Below are 18,766 nucleotides of genomic sequence, written 5' to 3'. Positions count from 1 at the left end.
GAGGGAAGGGGTCTACATTTTATCATTTCAGGGTAGGCTCCTGCCTTCCTTAGCAGACACCTGCCTTTCCAAACCAAGACAAGTATGTTCAGAATTAAACAAATGCACCCCAACACTCAGGTTAATGAATTCTATAGGAAACATCATCCCTTCATGCAAATAGTCTGTATGTCATGGAAATTGACAAGTTGAACAAGAAACACTGTCACAAATGGCAGTATTCCTAATTTCAATTGCCTCATGACTATAAATATGGACAGAAGACGGCAGACTTGCTAGGAAAACATGAGTACTTCTTCAATCAGATTGCAAAGGGACGGAGCCATTCAGTCCTGAAAGAATAGCTGAGTGGGAAGCATCCTTTTGCTTTTCAGATTGCACCCTGTTTCTATTCTCCAAATAAATGATTTTTAGCAATCTGTACCTTATAATCTTTTAACCGCTCTTTAAATTTATGTTGAGGGCTTAGGTGGTAAAAACTGTTTTTTTTCCTAGCTTGATTGCCTTGCAGTGCTGGGTGACTTTTTATGTAGCAGGATATAAAACAGGCTTTGCACTGAATTCACAAGCAGCCAAAATGCATAACTGTCACACTAAAAACATACTGGGAGAGGGCACAGTGTGAACTCAGCAATAACCCATTCTGCCACAGTACTAAACCCACAGAATAATTGTCTCTAAAAGAATTATCCCTGCTGTTGTCAACAGAGTGAACTGCTGCACAGGGCTTGCCTGTCCTTTGGGAAGGGTATTTGTGTGACACAGTTTAGCTGCTTCCTGAGCCATCACTGGGGCACATGTGCCCTGTGCTCATCCAGTGTCTGACAGCTCCCGTGCATTGTCCTGTGCTGGACAGGTGGGCCAGCAGTTCCCCACCTGGGGACTGGCAGCATCTTGCTTTGGCTGAGCTCCCAGCCAGGATGGCTGCACAAAGGCTGGGGCCACTGTGAAGGGGCAACTCTGTGACATGAAAAACTTCTACTCTTTCAGGCCAGGCAACACCACCTCCAGAGTAACACCTCCAATGGTGTCTGAGAAGTTTAAAAATGATGGAGCAACTGCAAAGGGTTAGAAGAGAGTCCCCACAGTGCATCTTGCATCCCAGGGGAGGGAGGACACCAGTATAGTTGTGTGGCCCTGCTTGGTCACTGCACGGAACCCACAGTACCATTCACCTTTAGCCACTTGTATCATTGCATTTCACATCACTTGGTGGAAGATTCTTCCAGTATTGCTTTTTGCTTTCTATTTATCTGTCATTCCAAAGGGCCCCTGCTCTGCTTCACTCTTATGAGCTGCAGAGCCACTTTGCCTCCTGCTCCATGTCTGCAGGCAGAATCATCCTACACATTTGGCTCAATACCAGTCTGAGTTTATTCATCCTCCACCCTCTCTGGCTGGAACCTTAACCAAGGACAGCAGTCAGCAGTGTTTATACAGGTTGGCCTGATTTTCTTGTTGTGAATCTGGGGAATGATTGGTTTTTTCAGGGAAAGAGCAGAAGCTCTGGCCCAGTCAGACTGGCAGATATTCATCTGAAAGCTCAAATCCCAGAGCCCCCACAAGTACCCACAGCTAAGGCCAGAGGAAGCAGACAGCCACAATACTTGCAGGTGACAATGGGACCCCTTTCCCCCAGAGCTGCATTTTGCACACTGAGCTCTCTGCTGGAAGGGCAATCTGTCTGCCAGGACAGGGTGATCCCCAAATGCACACAGCACGGCACTGCAGGACTGAGGCCTTCACTCTTCAGGACCTGCTCAGAGACCTGTTGCTTCTCTTTCGACCGCCACTTTGCTCTCGGGGGTTTCTCGCCGCTGTCCCCCGTCCCTCCCCGGCCCCCCGGGACCCTCCGGCTAGCTGTCCCCTCCGGGGCCGGGGTTTTCCGCGGTCACGCTGCCCTGGGCTTACCAGGCAGCGTCTGGGTTAGCACGGTCCGAGCTGCGGCGCTGCCTCAGTCGCCGCAAGGGTTCGAGATAAAGAGACCAAGAGAGACCAATGGTATGCTTGTCCAGAGAGATTGTATTGCCTGAAGCATTGCAGTGACCAAGGGCCCTGGGCTATTGCCCAGATACAGTTTTATACAGCAAAATTAAGAGATAAGGTCTTAAACAATAGAGACAGTGTTCAGCTAAGGCACATCAGAACCACCCCAGGGGCCAGGTCCAATGGGAACTGCTCAGGGGTGGGGAGAAGGGGGCCTACAGAGGAATGCTGAAGCGGGACTTTCCCGAAACAGTGGAGCATACATAAATGTATCTTTTCCCTCAGTTTCTCATTCCCAAAGCCTTTCTAAAACAATGGGGCATACATGAATGTATCCTTTTCCTCAGTTTACCATTCCCAAGGCCTTTCTAAAACAATCCTCCATGCTACCATGCCAGCATGACTGCAACAGAGACCCTGGCTCATTGGTTCTGCTGAATTTCACCCAGACATCAGCCACATCATATTTCAGGTCTGGTCCTTTTGTGATCAATAATGGCTCAGCTGTCTATCAGTGACCTGTTGCTGGCTGAAGGCCAGTCTCTTCCATAACCCCTAGAGAGGGGATTTCCCTTAGATCCCCCAATTAGGCATGACATATGCATGCAAAAATAAACAAAAAAAACAATCCAAACCAATTCAAGAATTCAAGGGTCTTCCTGAGGTTCAAGGCTTAAAAGCAGATTTTGCTCATCAAACATATGACAATTGCATTAAAATGTGTGTCTTTGAGGCTTTCGTTAGCATTTCCTAAACACAGCTCCAGAGCCATTTCTGGAAGAGAAATATGCAGCACCTACCAAGGACTGATTACATGGTACAAGAGGTAATTAATTATCCATCCATCCAGTCTCCCTGCAGTTCTGTAGCATTTTATTCAGGTAACTGGTCCCTGGACCTTGCAAGGGGGCTTCTGATTTATGTCCCCCCACTGCCCGTTTACATTCTGAGCTCTGCCCATTTGTGTCTGTGGGTCTTTCGTGAGTGTTCCTTCACCCATTTTAGGGTGAGCCGCTCGCTAGTCTTGCCTTTGATCTGCCACAGCCGATTCGTGGGTGATTTTTGCCGCTGCCACAGGCGGGGATCCCCAGTCCGTGCCCGGCAGAGGCCACGGAGGCTGTGGTGCTGCCGGCGCAGGAGCGCTGCAGGCCCGAGGAGCGGCCGATGCTGTGCGATGCCGGGGCAGAGGCGACGGCACCCCCGAACGGTGCGGTGAGGGCAGCGGGCAGAGCCGAGCGGCCCCACGACCGGGCAGGGCCACGCTCGCAGCGGCGCCGGAGCTGCCGAGACGATGTTCTCCGTGTTCCTTTGGCTCCGAACGCTCCCCGCTGCCTCCCGAACGGCGCCCCCCGCGCCCGCTCCCGTCCCAGCTGCGGGACCCTCCCTCGCTCCCAGGATGCCTCCGTTGCTAAGAGGATCCCGGTCCTGGTCCCGATCCCCTTCCCGACCCCGATCTCGATCCTATTCCCGTTTCTGATCCTGCTCCCTCAGCTCCAGGCAGCGCCCCCTAGCGGCATACGAGCCGTCGGGCACACAGCCGCACGGCCCCTCAGGCGGCGCCGCCGTCGCGGATTGGTTGGCGCGGCCGAGGGGCGCCGGTAAGCCCCGCCCAGGACCGCGGCGCCCCCTGCGGGCCCCGCGGCGCCTGCGCAGCGGTCCCGGCCGTTGTTGTGGTGGGGCCGGTCAAGATGGCGGCCGGGCAGGGGTGCGGCGGCGGCGGCAACAACGGCACTGGCAGCGGGACCGGGACGGCGGCCGGGAGCGGAGCGGCGGGGCTCAGCATCCCCGCGCACCTCACGCTCTCCTTCTCGTCCGGTCCGCACTGGGGCGCGGCAGCTCTGCCGCAGTCGCACACGGTGCGCAGCCTGGAGCGGGCCCTGGAGGAAGCGGGCAGCTCGGGCATCCTGTGCCTTAGCGGGAGGAAGCTGCGCGACTTCCCCAGCAGCGGCTGCGACCTGAGCGACACCACGCAAGCAGGTGAGGGGGCCCTGGCAGCGCCGGGCCGGGGCTGCGGGCGTCCTGCGGGACCTCTGCGGGCCCGGCGCTGAGGGCGGGGGGCGTGGACCCGCTGTGGTGGCCGCTGAGGCCGGGCGGTGGTGTTATAAGTTGAGGCGAATAATTTGATTCAGCCTTTTAAGATCAATTAATAATTTTATTAATTACAGCAAGCGATAGCAAGCAAAACAGCGCTGGTTCAGCTGGGAGCCTGGCTCCGCCAAAAGCTAACAACCTTTCCTTCTCTTCAGTCCCTTTTTATCTTGCATGAGTGGGGGTGATGAGTCTCGTTCCACCGTGGTTATCAGTCCCAAAAACAATGGATTTCACAAGTGGGGTGGTGTGTCTCCTTCCACTGCGGTTTATCAGTTTTCAGCAACAATGGGTTTCCACTGCGGTTATCAGTTCCAGCCAGTCCTGCAAAATCTTTTACAATCTTTGTGGTTACCAGTCAAGCCTGCAAATTCCATGTCCCGACTTCCCCCCCTTTTATCCTAATTTCATACTTTTGATGAACAAACAAGTCAATGCAGTTTCTCACAGGTGGCAGGTGGCCCGGGTGCGAAGATGCAGCGGGAGGATTCCCCGCGGTGGCAGGGGAGGGCTGTGGGGGCAGCTGAGGGGGTGACACGGGAGCGGCCGCTGTGGGTGAGGATCGGGGATTCCCCTGGGTGAGGGCAGGGGGGCGGCTTCGCGTTTGGAGGGCTCTCTGTGCAGGCACCGGGCCGAGGTTTGGAGGATGTGGGGCTGCCGTGTCAGGGCTGCCCCGCTGGGCGCACTCGGGCCCGTTCTGCCCCTTGAGTGTGGAGCGAGCGTCCATGCAGGTATGGGCTGTGAGCGGGGCACGCTGAACCTGCTGTGTGCGAGGGGAGCGGGGGACCGGAGGTGCCCGTGAAGGCGGGGGCGAACTCTGTGTGAGCGTGTGCGATAGCGCAGGGGTGTGTGAGACCGTGGAAGGGCACAGGGCTCTGTGTGCGTGTTATATGTGCGGGGGCACGGGGCTGTGCGGGTAGAAGGGCTTCCTGCACCGCTCGGCCGTGCGTGTCCGAGCTCATTGGTGCTCGGTGTTCGGAGGGTGGAGGTCGCTGCCCCCTGTGTGCTGGGAGCAGAGCCGGAGCTGTCCGTGTGCCCGGGCTGCCGTGTCCGGGGCTGTGCGGGGCGGAGAACGGTTCTGTGCGCGGCGGGGGCAAGGTGCTGCGGTCTGTGTGCCTGCAGGGAAGACGGGCGGTCTCAGGGAATCAATCGGGCATTGCAGGGGAGAGGGGCGGTCTCTGGGAATCGGGCATTTGTCCCCTGTCCCAACGTGCCTTAAGGTGGGAATTGCAGTTAGTGTGTCTGGAGCAGGGTGAGGAGAGCACTTGAGTTCGCACTCGGGGGAATGAGAGCTCCCTGTTGTGGGTGGAATGTACCTTCAAGCGTGTCGGATCCCTTGCAGTGAAAGCTGTATCGCCTGGGGTATCGCGGTCCCCGCTCAGTAGGAAGGTGGTTCCAAGTACGAGGGATGTGTTGAGCATCCAGCAGTGAGTGTGGAGAGCTTGGTGTGTTCACTGTGTTGGATATCGTGAGTGCGGGCCTGGATTTACCCAGACTTTTAGGTGAGGTAAATATGGAGGCATTTTTCTTTACGGTTCCTGGAAAACAAAGCTACCTTTTCTATGGAGGTTCTCTCATATTGTGGCTCATCTCCATTTACTTGTGGGTTTTTTTTTGCTACTGGGGTAGTTGCTGAAAATGGATAATTTTAAATAATGTCCTAGACAAAAATATTACTGAGAGGCCCAGGATCTTTTGTTCACAAATAGTAGTCGCTTTTGAAAATATTGTTTGAGTGAATAAATGCTGGGGGCGGGGGGGGGGGGGCGGTGGGGGGGGTGGTGTTTTGGGGCTTTTCTTTCCCCATGGGTTACAAATAGCTGGCATATTGTTTGGAATAGGAAACTATCCATGGTGGTACCTGAAAATAAAAAGAGTTTCTATGAAATAATGGAAGCTGGAGTTTTCCTTGTAATAGCATGAAAATGTATTTAGCAATGCTGTCAGTTACTGTCTTGTATAGATATTCAATAACCAAAGCACTCAGAAAGAAAGAAGCATTATAGGCATAAAGGCAATCTGTTATTAAAAAGACTTTCTGCATCCTGGAGCATCAAGGGTCTGTACTTTTTGTTTACTTCTAATTATTGCTTTGTACATTTTGTTAAGTTTTTTGGTTTTTTTTTTTTTTTGTCCATTTATTTTGAATCTCAACATTTGAGTCAGAGCTGTCTACAGTGATCTTGTCTCTGTATTCTAGGATGTAGTAAAGCCTAGTCATTCCCATTAGGATTAAGTTGTTATTGTGAATGGTGGTGTGAAAATGTTTTAAGGGCTGTTTCTGGCAGAAATAGCTTTATTGCTTGCTGCTCTAAAATCCTGTACTGAAATAGTTGAACTGTGTCTATGTAAGTACCATCTCGGGAGAAGTCTGATTTATTGTAGTCCTGGTTTATGAATGAATCCTGGTGAAATACAAATTTTAGATGTCTTTCAAAAGATGCTTGTAAAAAAAGAAGCCTGTCTTCTGTATTTTGATTTGAGCTGTAGAAATTTTTGTCAAGTGGGTAACGGTTTTCTGCTGGTGAACTATGGACATCCTTGACAGTGTCAGTGTGGCCTGGCGCCCCATGAGGAATTAGCAGCTGCCTCAGAGGCAACAGTCACGAAGTTACTGGTATTTCTCTAGCAGTTATCCCTGTTTCACATGCAAATATTCCCATGAACAAGGTTATAGGCTGAAGCATAGGAAATGGGGGCTTGGGTCACAAATCTTTCCAAAGTTTCACTTTCTGTTTTGTGTCAGTGAGTCTGACATAAATTCAATTCTGTGGTACTTGAAACAAATATTAAAAAAAAAAAACCAGTCTCTGGCCAGTGTGGATGTAAACAATTTATTTTCCATATCACCAGCCCTTAGGCAGTAGGATCTGCAGTGTTACTGTAAACCCAGAATATTCTATCTTTGTATCAGTAAAGTCAGCAAGAGTTATGTTGAAGCACAACATCTGTTGATTTATCAAAAATGTCTTGGGATTTTATTTGCATCTAACTTACCTAATGGCTTGCCAATACTTAATTTGCAAATATCGAGGCATGCCTTTTGTATTTTAAAATATGTTTCTAAAGCATAGTGATCATATCTGGCTGTTTAGCTCTTCTTGTTTGGTTGGTTTTAACTGTGAATTGTCCTTGCAGCACTTTGGCCAAGAAATCCTTATTATTTATCTGAATTTGTCTTCTGGCTGCCCAAACAGGTCTTGTGTTCCTCTTAATGAACTTCTGAAGAGAAAATAAAATCATACTTCTTGAGATACCAAGAGATATCTTGAATCGTCCAGTAATTTTATGTGTAACTTTGCTTCTGTCTGTATGGACAGCATTAGGCCCCCTGGCAGTTAACTAATTGAGTCTAACACATCAGTGTAATCACAGTCTGCTTAGCTGAAGAGTTGTGTGTTTGCTGTTTTATTTTTTTAAAGATAGTTCCGTTTGACAATATAGCACAGGAACCTAAGTCAACCTGTGCCTTTAGCAATTTTCTCCCTTTTTAGTGATCAGCTTTTCAGAAATGAATTTAGTAAATATGAAGGGTGTATGACTGATAGCTCCAGAAAAATGCAGTGGTGCCATTGGGCTTATTTGTTTATGGCTTTGTCACAACAGCTTCAATTCCCACCTCTTAATTCTGAGAGAACTCCCAGGCAATTATAAGTAGGTGAATGGACACCTGTAAATAGATGAATGTTGAAATTTCTCCTTTCTAACCCTTGCTTCCTCCCTGTAGCATGGAGGAGTAACACAAGTGTATTCCAGTATGACTTGGAGAGTGAGTCCTCCTGTCATGGCCAATAGCAGGCTTGGCAAGGCATTGTTACAGAGACCATTGTCACCGTTACTTGCATGTCTTTGACTTTTTTTATATCCTATTTCTGGCCCTTCTAAGGTATATTGTCATTCATGTGATTACAGATTAAACCCCCAAGGCTTAATATTGACTGTGAAATGCATAAGAATGTTAATTTATAAAGCAGTTCTGCCTCTATGGTATGGACTTCTAAACCAATTATATTTTCCTGTCTGAATAAAATTATTATTTCTGTTGGTGGAGCCAATATTGATTAAATTAAGGACAATGATAACTGAAGAGCAACAACAAATCCAATATTCAGCTAAAAAAAATTAGTTTTCATACAGGATGTGTAGCTTAAATCTCAATTACATTCTGGAAGTCAAACACATTGCAAAATGTGGTTTTTTAGGGGCATTTCATTCAGATTTAAACAAAAAGAGGAACTCTGATTCTGTGTTTTTTTGGGGAGAAGGGCCAGTGTTTATGCTCTGAAATGCATCTGATGCAAAATCTGGATGTGATGCAGTTTATAAACAATTATAGAAGTTTTCCACAGTGTTCTCACAGCCAGTGTTTTGGCAAAGCAGAAATGAGCTGTGTGTGCTTGAGGCTTTTTTGCTGAGGGCCGCTATTAAGGATCCTTGTTAAGGGTACTTGTGATGGGCAAGTTCAGTTCAGTGACTTGAAGTTAAAGGAGCTGATTATTACTATTTGCCTACCTAAAAGGGTTGTATTATGAAAAATATCACTTATTTCATAATATTAAAAAACCCAATAAATTAGTGTTACAGCCTTATCTGAAATACTGACCTACAAAAACATGCAGTATGTAATTTTTTAATTTTAACCATCTCCATCCATCACAAATTTGCCATTGCATTGACTATTTTTGTGTTTTGTAATATCCAACATCTAATGTCTGTAATTTTTCTGTGTTTGATCAATAAGGAACTTCTTTTGAGTTTCTACATGTTTCTACTTGTTACTGATTATTTGCAGAGGTGGCAAATAATTTAGACTGTGAATTGTTTTGCAAAAGCTTGTGCGATAAAGAATAATGGAGTAACTTGCTTTTTCAGATACTCTTTTTTGGTGAAATGTGTTTTCCCATTTAAGTTGTGCCACTTGGTTGGAGCTGATTCGAAAGTACATACTCATATTCCTAGCAAGGCTAGAATTTAATGCTGAAATCTGCCGTTAGCAAAAAGGCAACTAAATCAGGCTGAAGGCTGGAGTTCCAAAGAAAATGTGAAGTTATTTGATACTTTTTTTTTGTAATAAAATAGTTGAATGGCTGTGGGAAGTGACTTCTGAGTTCTCTTATTTTCTGTGGCTGTCCATCAGTCTGATGTTCATCATTCTTCCGGCCTGGGATTGTTTGCCACTTGCTAGGAGAATGTGCTCACAGGTCTAGAGGAGGTCGCACACTTCAGGTGAAAATAAAAAATAAAGTCGCCTACTTTGTTATAGAGCTAAAATAGTTTTGTGCTTGTCAGACACGATTATCACAAATGTGTTTCCACGTGTCAATGAATGACTTCTGAAAAAGGGTTTGTGTTGTTAAAAGGCTTGAAGGAACCCTGAGCCCTGGCTCACTAGCAGCTGAGCAGCAGGTGTAACTGCACAGGGAGCAAATCCCCGACCATCTGAATGTTAAACCAAACACTCCTGCCATTTGTCACTGCAGCACTGTTCCCATAGGTGGAAGCAGAATGTAGTGACTAGAACTTGTTCTGTTGAAGATTGACCTAGAACTAAAAAGTTTCTGAGTGTGTTTGCTTCAAATTGTTACATGCAGTAATAACAGATACTGTAGAATGATTTTTGAGCTAAGGGAAGTGGCTGTGGCTGTTCTTAAATGCTGACACGAGGTCTGGCACAAGTAGGACAGTGGGAGGCACCAGCCAGTAAGAGCAGATGCTGAAGTTGCTACAGCAGGGGCCTCCAGATCTCAGGATATCGTGCTGGAAGTGTTACTAGACCTTGCTCACTGAGTGATCATGGACTGCTTGTTTACCCAGTTTCTTCAGGTTTTCTTCTGCTTCCATCTTAGTGCAATTGTCTTGTTCTCCAGTGTTCTTTGTCTTCCAGCAGTTTAGCTTACTTCAAAAATGTTTCTACTCAGTTTATCCAGTGACAAGCCATTTTATCTGTGCAAAAGATAAGTCATGCAGTAAACACTGATTACTGCGGGTTGGTTGTAGCTTGTCTCATGTCTGTTTAGATTGTAAGCTCGTCAGGACAAAGGCTTGGATGTGTGTTACTGGGTATATGAAGGCTGATGTAAGTCTTGGGATTGTGTATATTTGAGATATTCCTTAAGAAACCCAGGCTTTGCTTCATTGCCAGATGAGGATTACTTTCCCTTATATTACTTGTCTGTGAGACAGAAATTCGGAATTAAAAAATTACAAAGCCAGAAGAGGAATTGTCAGCATTAAACTGATAAATGTTAGTTTAAGTGGGAGGAAGATGCCTGTGCTGTAATATGGCAGCTTAAGAAGCCTTGCTGACTTGTCAAGAAAATACTCTTTCTGGTAGTAAAGTCTTTAAAAAGCTATACTCTAGACTAAATACTGAAGTGCCAAAACAAAAAAAGCTTCCAGTGGGATTTTCTGCTTACCAGTTCAAACTCTGAAAGATTTGTGGAGCCATGACACCTTCAGTAATGGAGAGGAAAATAATCCTTGACTTGAAATAATGGATTATGCCCTTTTGACATGGTATGTGAATTTGCATTGTATGTGAATGTGCCAGACTGAAGAGTGATCCTGATGATGTGTTCTTTATTTTCCATTTAAATCATGCTGTGCTAAAATAGCTGAACACCCTCCAGAGTTACTGCGTTGTGTTGGAAATGTTTGGACCTTTCTAATGTTGCAATGTGGTGAAGAATTAATCTGTTGAGTTCATCCTCATGTTGAAAAATGTGGAATATGTAAAATTTTCTTGAGAAAGGATGTTCCTTAATCTTTGTATACTTTCAAGCCTGCGTGGCAAGGAGGGAAATTTAATCCTTGAAGCAAATAGCAACTGACAGGTAAGACCTAAGTGATGTCCCAGTGTTAAAAAGACAAATTACTGGTTTAAGAATTGCCTTGTTAAGATTTAGGGCTTGACAGGCTTCAGTGATCTCAGATGTGGGGGGCAGTTAACAAGGCTTGGGAAGAAGGGTGTAACACTGATAATGGGCACAGGGAGTGCAGAACTTAAAGGCCACAAGGACAGTTGGCAGAACCCTTAAGATAAGGATGAAGCCTATAGAGCTAACTCAGCATCTCTGCTGAGTCAGTTCTGACTGGATAAAAGGTAATTTTGGCAGAGGGAGATCACAGCAGTGACTGATGGACCACAAACCCAAGAAACCCACTGACCCAAAGGAAGAGAGACTGGGCACATGGACTAATCAGTGTGAGAAACAAGAGAGGTCCTTAGCTCATAGAAGACACAATACTGATTGAAGAGAGAACTATGTAACTTGTAGTCAATGAACACTAATTCCTTTCTTTGCTAAAATGTATAAATAGTAATAAGTTTTGATAGTTGGTGTGCTTGACTTGCAGAATACCCTGAGCACCCAGGCTTGCACAACTCTGAAATAAATATTCAGTGCCTCTCTCAAGTGTGCTTGTTGCACCTCAAGTAACAAATCTGATTTGTGTGGACAACACTGGCATTTGCTGTGCAGCAGATCAGCATCAAGATGCCCCCCCTCCCTCCACACCTGTTGAAGCCTTTAGATCAGAGCTTCTGGTTTAGTTTTCTACTGGTAGAGATTTCAGGAAAAACCTAATGTACCTGAACCAACATGTGATGAGCAGAGGCAGTTTACATGAAAAACAAGAATTGCTTGGATCAAACTGCCAATTTAGATGTTCTGTGTGGGTGTATCCAGTATAGACTGGGAGACTGGGCTTAGTGAGGGTGGACTGAAATAGTGGGTTCCTTAAGGCTGCTTTGATTCCAAGCCAGTGTGCTGGATCTCAGTTCTTTCTCCCTGTTAGCAGAAGTGTGAGAGACAGTCATTGGTCTGTTCCAGTTACAGAAACATTTCTGTCATGTGGAAGAACTGTTCAGTCTGACAGGGTGTTTTTTTTTTTTACTGAAGTCTTAAAAGTAGTAAAAATGTATTTTTAAAAATAATTTTATTTTTCTTCAGACGTGCCAATTAGCATGAAAAGCCAAGAACTCAGGTACTGTCAAAAGGAATTTCTGACTGCTTGTACAACCTTTCCTCTGTACCTGATGAGAAAAATCAATTATGTGGTTATGTACATTTCATTTGTCATTTTAATTGCACAGATCAGATAAACTTAGGGCGGGGATAACCATAAAACAGCAATTCTTAGATCTTCAGTTGCTGTATTTGGAATCCAAATACTATTTTGATATCTGTTTGTAATATCTTTTCACAAAACCAGAAGCTATTCCATGCTGTCGAATGCCTAGTTGAAAAAAAGTAAAAGCTGCTTGTAGCCACCTTTAGTCCTGTGAATGTTTCTTCTTTCATTTAAACAGAAGACAGACTGCTTCTACTTGATTTGAGTATATACAACAGATATAAATCAAGTTAAATACTGCTACATAAGCTTTTAAGAATAGACTTCAAATGTATGTAGCTTTCCTTGACAATTTGTGGTCAGTTTAATATCCTGAGAGCTACAGGGATTTGGCAGGTATTCTTAGCTTCCTTACTGTGCATAAGAGCTGATGGATGCTCAGATTGTTCTGTGTTTTCCTTCACTCAAAATGTCCCTCAGACATTTTTGGAGGTTCCAGGCCCCGGTCAGAAGCATTTGAGACCCTGGCAGGCAGCTGGAAACAGCTGTGATTTTGGGTTTGAACCATGGAACGATTTACCAACCTTGCAGGAAGAACAAGAAGTCACAAAAGTTTAGATATTATAGTAGAAGTAGTTACAAAGTAGAGGGAAGAATTTTTGAGTGCTGTACGGGGGGGGGCTTAGTTTTGTACATGGGGGTCAGAGGTTTTAAGATGGATTTGGGATTTGGGCCTGCCCTGTCCTTCCTCTTTCTTCTTCCTTACCTCCATTATTCTTATTGGTTTAGAGTAGAAAGGTACCATTTAATATAGGTAGTAGCTATTGGGGAAAAACTGTAACCATGTAACACGTTATGTACCATATAAAAAATAGCACCAGCCCTGGTAGGGAGGGAGAAGAAGCAGTCGGGAGTCAGAGAGGATGTCAAGGTGTGTGTGCCTTTGCCTGAGCTGCTGAGCAAACCGCAGCAGCCTGAGAAGACAATCTTTTAGATAACTTGCAATAAACAACCATGCAACTGAACAAAAAGAGACTGCTGAGCCTTTCTTTGGAAGCATGGGTTGGAGGAGAAGTTTTTCCACCACATGAAGCCACCCCACAACCTAGGGTGGTCTTTGACACTTCACCCTTGCTCTTGATGTTGGAGAGCAAATACTGATTTGTATGTGAAATTCACAGTTACAGAGATTTATGGTGCTGTAATTCTTGAACAGTCTTTGCCAGTAAGTTCAAAATTTTTGTTCTCCTTTGCAACTGAAATGATTGCTGTTTATATCAGTATGGGAAATAATTCTACATCTGGATGTATTTTAATTGTTCAGTACTTCATTTTGGAACATAAGTAAGTCTGAAGAATTCTGCTTTTTATTGTTTAATTATCCAGATTTGTTTTTCATTTGAAGGGAAAATTTGAAAACATTTCTGTCACTCGTCATGCATTAAGATTGGAACTGTGAAACTACAAGTAGATGTGTAGACTTTGAGGGAAATGCTAGAGGGACATCCCCTTTGAGGTGAGCTTGGGAAGCTGAAGAGTTCCTTTCTCCTGAGGCTTCTTCTTCAGTTTGTTGAGAAACTAGTCAAGGCAGGAAGAGATCTGTCTGCTCTGACTAACCACAGAAATGACACTTAGCATGCACAAACCGATTTCTCACATAACATAACATAGCTTTCCTTACATAACAAAGCTTTCTTCAGTCAGTGATTTGTGGACATTGACAGCTTGTGCCTCCTGCAGATACCACATGCAGGTGTTTCTGTAGTGTTTGAGGCCACGTTTTTTCTTCTCCAGAATAATCTTGCATCTGACAGACAAATGAGTTTTACCCATGTTCTGTGCAGTGATCTCTGATTCATGTTTAGATTGACTAAAAGAGCATCTTTGGGATCAGGTCTGAACACTTGTTTTTAAGCATCTGTTGTCTTCTATAGGATTAATTTTACAGTTCCAACTGTTTTAGATTTTGGTAGGCTTAGGCTAAAGCATTGCTAGAAAAGCTGGCTAGGAAAATCTATCAGTGATGAATTAGGAGAGCAGTTCTGGGTTTTGTGGGGTGAGGAATGTGGGGTTTTTATGATCTAGTTTCTTAAGACCATTTTGGAGCATAAGCTTAACACCAATATTCTGGATCAGAAACATATTTTTATGAAAAATACTGTAAGAATTTTTCATAAAATCAAGATTAAATTCAGTGTAAATTTCCTAGCTGAGCCTTGTATTTCAAATTCAACATATAGTGTATGTAATATGTGAATATAAAAGGAATTGTACTGATTTGAATAAAAGGCCAGTCTGCTGTATCAGCATGTTCCTGATGGTATGCAGTACTGCATCCTCAGGGAAAAGTGCAAAACCAAGGCAAATATGATGGTAATACTACTTAAATACCTGGCTGCACACTGCTGTAACCTGACAGCTTGTGCTTTTTGTTTTCCCTCTTGATCATGACTTAAATTGATAGAAGGTAGCTTCTCACTTCTTATAGCTTCCCTTCCAGACAGATTTCCTAGAATTCTAATTCTTTCCTTTTGATCCTTATATATATTGTTTTTTAGTCATCATCTTATAGTAACTAAAGACTTTACTTTTTCTGTCCAAAAAAACCCAAAAGCCTAAAGGGCAACCAACTTCTTCATATTTTTCTAGTTCCTCTTTCAAATTTAACCTTAGTAATGGTGTACTTCTCACTTTTATTGTTCCTGCAGAGAAAATTTATTGAAATACCCTGTGATTCACGAGCAGACATGGGTAGTTTCTTCTGGTTAGTCCTCACTTAACACTCCCACTGAGAGTTTTCCAGTCTAAACTGGTCAAGCAAAGGATTCCTATAATATCACTTCTAGAAGAGTTGTCAACCTAAATCATCTGTGGTTCTGCATTTACCAGCTTTCCTTGCTTCTTCAGTCTTTTAACCCTTACAAAGCCATTCTCAAGTGCTATCAGCCTGCTTTCAGGTGAGATGGAAGCTGTGTTGTTTATAGAGGAGCACTTTATTCCTTAAGTTCCTTCCTTTTTTCAGACTATAATTCCTTGGTCATCTGTTGTATTAATTAGTCTTCAAAGAGTACCTAAATTGCATATATTTCATATCTACATTTTATAATAGGGCATATACTGTCTCATAAATATCTTGATTGTTATAAAAACATTTTTGGAGTACAAATCATTCTTCAGTTTGGATAAAAATAGCTTTACTTGATTTTAAAAAGCTGCAAGTACATTCAATATGAGAATATTGTGGAAAACTATAGATACTCAAATCGTTATCTTCATAAAAATCTGGACCAACCCCTGAAGCTATTCTAATGCTGTTTTGCAATGATGGAATGAAAAATTTCTTGGCATAGAAGTCGTGCTATCTCCCACCTCTTTATTTATCTTTTTAAATTTTATTGTTGAGAGATAGTGGGTGTAATTTCCTATTCTAATAGGATTTCTGAATTTCATAATAAGAAAGTATAATCCTTGCCCCACAGTATCTTCAAAGGCATTGTTTCCAGAGAAGTAATACACAAATACAGTGACCTAGTTATGCATTTTGATGTGCAGCTCTATGGTTCTGTACCAGGGTACACTGAGGCACTCCAGCCAGTCTGTGCTGCTGTGATTTGTCTCAGGCCAGGCTGGAAACCACAGCTGGTTTATATTCCCTGTATAAACCAGGGATATTACACCCCTGGTCCACTCGTCCAGAGCAGAGTTAATGCATCCTCTGCTTGTTGTCTGGCCTTGCCTCTGGATTTTATTTCTGCAGAAGAAATAGCAAAGCTGTTTTTAACCTGGGACTTTCCAAGATGTGTAGTTGAGGTGTGGCTGGAAGCAAACACAGCAGCAAAATTTTTGTGGTGCCCCTGAGCCTTCTCATTCAGGTCTACAGTGCTGCTCCTGGGACCAGTGGCAGTAGGGTCGGATTCTGTCTTTTGTTTTGTGGACTAGATCTTTGTACCAGCCTTCAGTCACCTTTTCAGCTGCTCATAAAACCAAATCAGGAAGAGGCTTAAAGCTGGGTTTTTTTTCAGAATGGAGCTGCATTAAAGACTTCAGCATGTGGTGGAGGTTATAGAACAACCAGCAATAAAACTGTGTGCATCTCTTGTGCATGTAGGGTTTGCACTCTGCTGAATACTAGAACATGAGAGGATTTGTTTAAGAAGGGTTTTGCAGAAAACTTTTGTGTGAAAGCTGTCATTTTTCTGTAACATTTTGAAAACTGATGTAGTAGAAAACTGAAAATGAGCTTCACTGGTTGTGAAAACTTTCACAAGCATGCTAGTTTTTTAATAAGCTTTTTCGGTTTTGTTGAGATGTTCAGTTTAGTTAACTGTATACCGTTTTTCTCACAGTTCGTTAGGAATGCCACTCCTTTGTGAGAACCCCGGCCTTGCTCTGGGGTCTCATGTGGTGGTGAAATTCCTCCTCCAACCCGTGCTTCCAAAGAAAAACTCCGCAGGCTTTAGCTGTTCGTTCTCAAGGCAGTTTATTGCTAGTTATCTAACAGATTATGTTCTTGGACTGCAGCTATTTGATCAGTGGCCTGGGTAGAGGCACACACACACACTGACATCCTTTCTATCTGCTGTCTTCTTTGTCTCTCCCCCCACCCAGGGCTGCTGCTATCTTTTATAAGATATATTACGTATAACATGTTTACAATTATTCCCCAATACCTACTACCTACGTTGCCAAGTGTTTTTCTACTCTAAACCAATCTGTGAGTGCCAACATCACCAAGAACATGGAGGTAAGGAAAAAGAAGGAGGAAGAACAGGATCAGCCCATTTTCCTCCATCTTAAAACTTCTGACCCCCATGTACAAAGGGAAAACCCCCCTGTACATGTGCTAAAACCCCCCTGTACAATACTAAAAAAAATTTCCCCTCTACTTTGTAACTACTTATACTATACTATCTAACCTCTTGTGACTGCTTATTCTACCTCCAAAGTTGGTAATTCATTCCATGGCTCAAACTCAAAATCACAGCTGTTTTTCAGCTGTCTGCCAGGGTCTAGAATGCTTCTGACCAAGGCCTGGAACCACTAAAAATGTCTGAGAGACATTTTGAGTTCCCACACTCCTTCAACCTAGGAACATATTTTTCTGCCTCTTGCAGGTAGAGTTTGCAGAATTCTGCATCAGCAATGGATACCCTGATTTTTAGGAAGACCTTGTAATACTTAAGCTTGAGAATGTTTTTTTGAAATAATGGAATGACAGCCAGATAGCACACAAAATTTCACGTATTCTAGACTTCAAGCAGTAAAGTTAAAGCTATTGCCAAAAATAACTCCACAGGAAGATGGTGTTTCATTGTACCAGTCCATTTCGTTTGCTGGTCACCTGCAGCACACTATGGAGGCCATTCCCTCTGCTCAGCACCCTGGTGTCCTGCATTCAGCCTGTTGTGTACAGCATCATGGGGTGTTCTTTGCACAGCTTTCCTCTACCCTGCTGTCCTGCAGCTCACACTGGTGTGAGCAGGGATCTGCCACAGGTGAGCCTTTATTCACAATGGGTGTCTGCCAGGGGAGGTCCTGGCTCTCATCCCATCCCTCCAGCTTGGTGCTGTCTTTGCACTTCCTGAAGGCACATTCTGTTCTGTTTGCCAGGTTGGTGATGAAGAAGCTAAGCAATATTGATTGCAGTCTTGGCCCTGAGAAATGCTGCACGTAGTTGGTTTGCCAATTAAACTTCAGGTTGTTGAGCTCTCTCTTTGAACCTGACAATGACTAGGAGCCAGTTTTCCAGCCCTTTTCTAGACTTGTTGCACAACTGTTCATTCCAGAGATAATTTGATGGGAGCTAAGCAAAAACAGTTATTCCATGTGCGTGTTAAAAACTGAGAAATAAATCCTGAAATAGCAAGGGATCTGTATTACTTCTCTGTTAAAAGAGTTTGTTCAGCATTTTTGAGAAACCACATCCTTTTGAAATGTCTTTGGTTGGCAGCCAGAGTTCCTTTCAAAAGACTAGGCAGTTGTTCTCAAGTAAGTATCTCTTTTCCAAGGTAGTTTGGTAGACTGGCATAGGTTTTGGTAGTTTAGCTGATAATTTCTAGGATTCTTGGGTCACATTTCATTTGTATTTTCTGGTTCTTTTCAAGATTTTATATAGTCAGAGGTGCTGTGCATTTTGGTAATGTTCTGTTTTGTCATAACTCCTGCATGCAGATTTGCATAATGCAGTCATGCATTCTCAGAGTAACTCTAGCTGAAGAATTGTGTTTCAACAGTCAAAGATCTCTCCTCTTTCTGCTTTTAGACCAGGCTAAATTGAATCTTGACTTTTATATATAAATACTTGTGGTATTGGTTTATGCAACTTTATCCTCTTTTAGTTAAGTTACAAAATGTGTAGCTGGAGAATGTCAGTTACTGTATAAGAGTGCTTTGGGAACTTGGCTTTAGCATTGCAGATACATTGTATAATGACATTGGATTTTAATGTAGCTGTCAAACAGGAGAAATAACTTTGAGTTTTGACCTTGGTTTACTATTGTGCCTAGAGCTGGAGGGGAAGAAAACCAAGAATTGCACAGAAAAAAAGACTTGATAGAGAAGGGACAATCATAATTGATATTTAGTGTTATTGTAACTGTCTAGTAGGAAATGTATTTGT

At 43.9% G+C, this 18,766-nt stretch overlaps 1 protein-coding gene across 7 annotated transcripts in view; it reads left to right on the top strand.

Moving 5' to 3' along the window:
- The first annotated feature begins 3,630 nt into the window (after positions 1 to 3,630).
- LRCH2 (leucine rich repeats and calponin homology domain containing 2) overlaps positions 3,631 to 18,766 on the top strand; it is a 53,903-nt gene continuing 38,767 nt past the window's right edge. For 5 of the 7 annotated variants that reach the window (XM_021547484.3, XM_021547483.3, XM_021547482.3 and 2 more), the window contains exon 1: positions 3,632 to 3,963. In XM_021547484.3, the coding sequence (XP_021403159.1) occupies positions 3,675 to 3,963 (289 nt within the window). In that variant the 5' untranslated portion in view covers positions 3,632 to 3,674. Of the gene's footprint in view, positions 3,964 to 18,766 lie in introns of all 7 variants that reach the window. The other 2 variants (XM_021547479.3, XM_021547478.3) reach the window with 1 other exon arrangement.

This window comes from Lonchura striata, chromosome 14 (assembly GCF_046129695.1).
Source record: "Lonchura striata isolate bLonStr1 chromosome 14, bLonStr1.mat, whole genome shotgun sequence".
Lineage (NCBI taxonomy): Eukaryota > Metazoa > Chordata > Aves > Passeriformes > Estrildidae > Lonchura > Lonchura striata.
The sequence above is the reverse complement of the archived record's forward strand: the minus strand, read 5'-3'. Positions and strand labels throughout refer to the sequence as shown.